The 2704-nt window shown below is 50.3% G+C and overlaps 1 protein-coding gene across 1 annotated transcript in view; it reads left to right on the top strand.

Moving 5' to 3' along the window:
• Nucleotides 1–2476: 2476 nt before the first annotated feature.
• The window catches only part of LOC104536617 (suppressor of cytokine signaling 1-like), a 749-nt gene continuing 521 nt past the window's right edge, over nt 2477–2704 (top strand). Inside the window, exon 1 of the mRNA XM_010179281.1 lies at nt 2477–2703. Coding sequence (XP_010177583.1) covers nt 2477–2703 — 227 coding nt within the window. The remainder of the gene's footprint in view (nt 2704) is intronic.

The following is a 2704-nucleotide window of genomic DNA, read 5'->3' as shown; positions in this document are numbered from 1 at the left end:
TAAAGGACTTGGGAGAATGACACAAGGTTAAAAACTGAGACAAACAAGTTTATTTTTTTTTTCTGTCAAAGAGCATCTGCAGCCTTAAACAAATTATCTATTTGTTTGTTATTTTTAAAGCTAGTCTGGAAATGAAAGACAGCTGCCTGCTTCTGTTCTGCTTGAATTCATTTTCCAACCTAGACCCATAAGGCTGGCAAAATTTCGGTTTGGGCCTGAGAGAAATTGCTGTTTGGGAGTGGCTGCTGGTGGGAGTAGGACATTCTTTTACTATAGCATCTAATGTCAGAAGCCTCTATAGCTTCCTCGCCCAGCAGAAAGGAGGAGAGGGACAGAGATGCTGCAGCTTCTTGTGGCACCTACAGTGCCGAGTTTTTGGTGGCGATAGATGACCCCAGTCGCTGCACATGGCGACTGTTTACTTGCGTTCTGCTCACTAAATCACCTTCCCCCTAAGATTTATTCTGACTTGCTGAACCATCAACTGCTGCCTTTTGTTTTTTCAAATGGAAAAAACTCCCTAACTTGATTAACTCCTTCTTATACCTCCCACTTTTTTCAGTGTGGAATTTCCCCTCCCCAGTGACACGTGGATAAAGGGCAGGATCTCAGCATTCAGAGTGGCACCAGAGACGTTAGCAGCTTGTGGACTGCAAAGCAGAGGAATAGAAACTGGAGAAGCTTTCCAAGCTGCTCGTGGAAAGGGTGTTTATGACTCTATGTATGGAGACCTGCCCGACAACTACATTACTGGTATTACTGTTGAGTAATGAGAGAGATGTTGGGAGAGAAAAAATGGCAGTAGGCAAGGCATTGCCAGGCAGATGCCTCCTTTCCAAAACTGCTGTGCCCATGTGAGGGAAAGACATTTGGCCCTGCTGCTCCATGTCCTCTCGCTGGGCACGGAGCGGGCTCAACCCAGTCATCCAGCTGGCATGAGCACCAAAAGGAGCACGAGGCTTTTGAACAGCCGGCAAAGGGTGTGAGATAAGGGGAACCTCACAAGGAACTGAGCCAAACCTAAAGTTGTCCCTTCAGAGCAAGCCCTCCACAGGTCCCTGCACATTCCTTGGTGGGCTGCCTGCCCACTATGAACTCCAATGCTCCCACAAGTGTGTGGTGGTGGGGAACTGCCAGAGATGGAGAAGCTGAGACAGAATCTCTTCCTGCGCTGCAGGCTGCGTGTCAGCAGCCTCTGCTGCTCTGAGCACGGCTGCGCTGTCAGCAAGTGTGACTGGGTTAATGGAGTATGTCAAGGGACCGAGGGCAGGGTTTGGCGGTGAGCTACTGACTTGTCAGGCCTGGGGAAGTGGTATGTAACAGCTCAGCTTCTCACACCGAATGAGCCTCTGGCCTGGGGCTGTGGTTTTTACATTTATGCATATATATATATATATATATATATACACACACACAGACAGGCACACACACATGAAGAATATGTTCTTTTTTATATAATTGAAATGACTTGGATGGCTTACGGCAGCGCTGGGTTTGGGAATTTGCATTTCTGGAAACAGGCAGCCAGGTGATAATGTGAGGTGCAGGAGCTGAGCAGAGTGGTGACAGCAAGGGAAATATGCTGCTGTGGATGCAGCATGAGTGGAGGTCTGAGAGAGGGCAGCATTGGCTGCTGGCCGGGGGAGGTGTCCCTCTGGCAGAAACAGAAGTTAAGGGGCTGGAAGGGCCTGAGCAGGAAAATTCTTGGGACATCAGCAGTGTCTGGTATTGGCATTAAACGGTCTCATTCGTAGCAGTCCCAGCCCCGAAGCTGATGATATGACATTTCTTGAAGGGGTCTTGATCTGACACCTTTACTTTCTCCTGGCACAGTGAAGCAGGCCTGGCCTAGGATGAGGGGTGGTTCATGGATTTTTGTGGGAAAGGCTCATTCCCATCTGCTGCTGCTTCTAAGTCCTGTTGTCTGTGCTTTTGTTGGAGAAAGGGTTGGAGAGATGTGAGGAAACCTTTCCACCTTTCCCTGAATGACAAAGTGAACCACACTATCCTGCTTTGAGGAAGTTTTCCTTTCTTATTTGGGGTGTCATTTCCCCTTGCCAGTCTCAAGGCCACTCTGAAAATCCCCTAAACATCCAACAGAGGGAAATCTCAAAATACCGAGGTCTGCTGGGTTCAAACCAGCCTGCTGAAGGGTGTGCTGGGGAACCCCTAATTGTGAGTCACGGGAACTTCATGGATGCAGAGCTTTGTAAGGTGCTCCTTGCGCTGGTGGGGACCCAGCTGGAGCCTTTCCTGTGTGTATTTCCTTGGTTGTCCCTACAGCTGTGGGTTAGGGACATACCATAACTCCCCGGTACCCTTTTGGTGTGGTCTTCTCCATGTGAAGTGTCTTCACTTCCCCAGTTAGAAGAAGGTGCTGGGTTTGCCTCACTCTCCTTCTGTCCTGCAGGCTGGATGCCATGGAGGAAGCATGGTAAAGGCAGCATCTCTCCAGGATCCATGGGCTCTTTGAGACATGATCAGAGGGAGGCCAGATGACCTGCACAACGCGCACGCCACTGTTTCTCGTCCACAAAGGCAGCATCGGAGCGTTCTCCCCAGCCCTGCGCCCCCCGGCTTGCCCGACCGTTTCCGAATGTTTCGCAGCTGTGAGTGGGAGGTCCTGGAGCGATCCCTCAATATCCTCCAGGCCAGTGACTTCTACTGGGGCCCCTTGTCCGTGGGGGAGGCTCACGCCAAGCTT

This window comes from Mesitornis unicolor, unplaced genomic scaffold (genome assembly GCF_000695765.1).
Source record: "Mesitornis unicolor isolate BGI_N332 unplaced genomic scaffold, ASM69576v1 scaffold38942, whole genome shotgun sequence".
Lineage (NCBI taxonomy): Eukaryota > Metazoa > Chordata > Aves > Mesitornithiformes > Mesitornithidae > Mesitornis > Mesitornis unicolor.
Note: the sequence above shows the minus strand (reverse complement) of the source record. Positions and strands in the feature narration are given on the sequence as shown.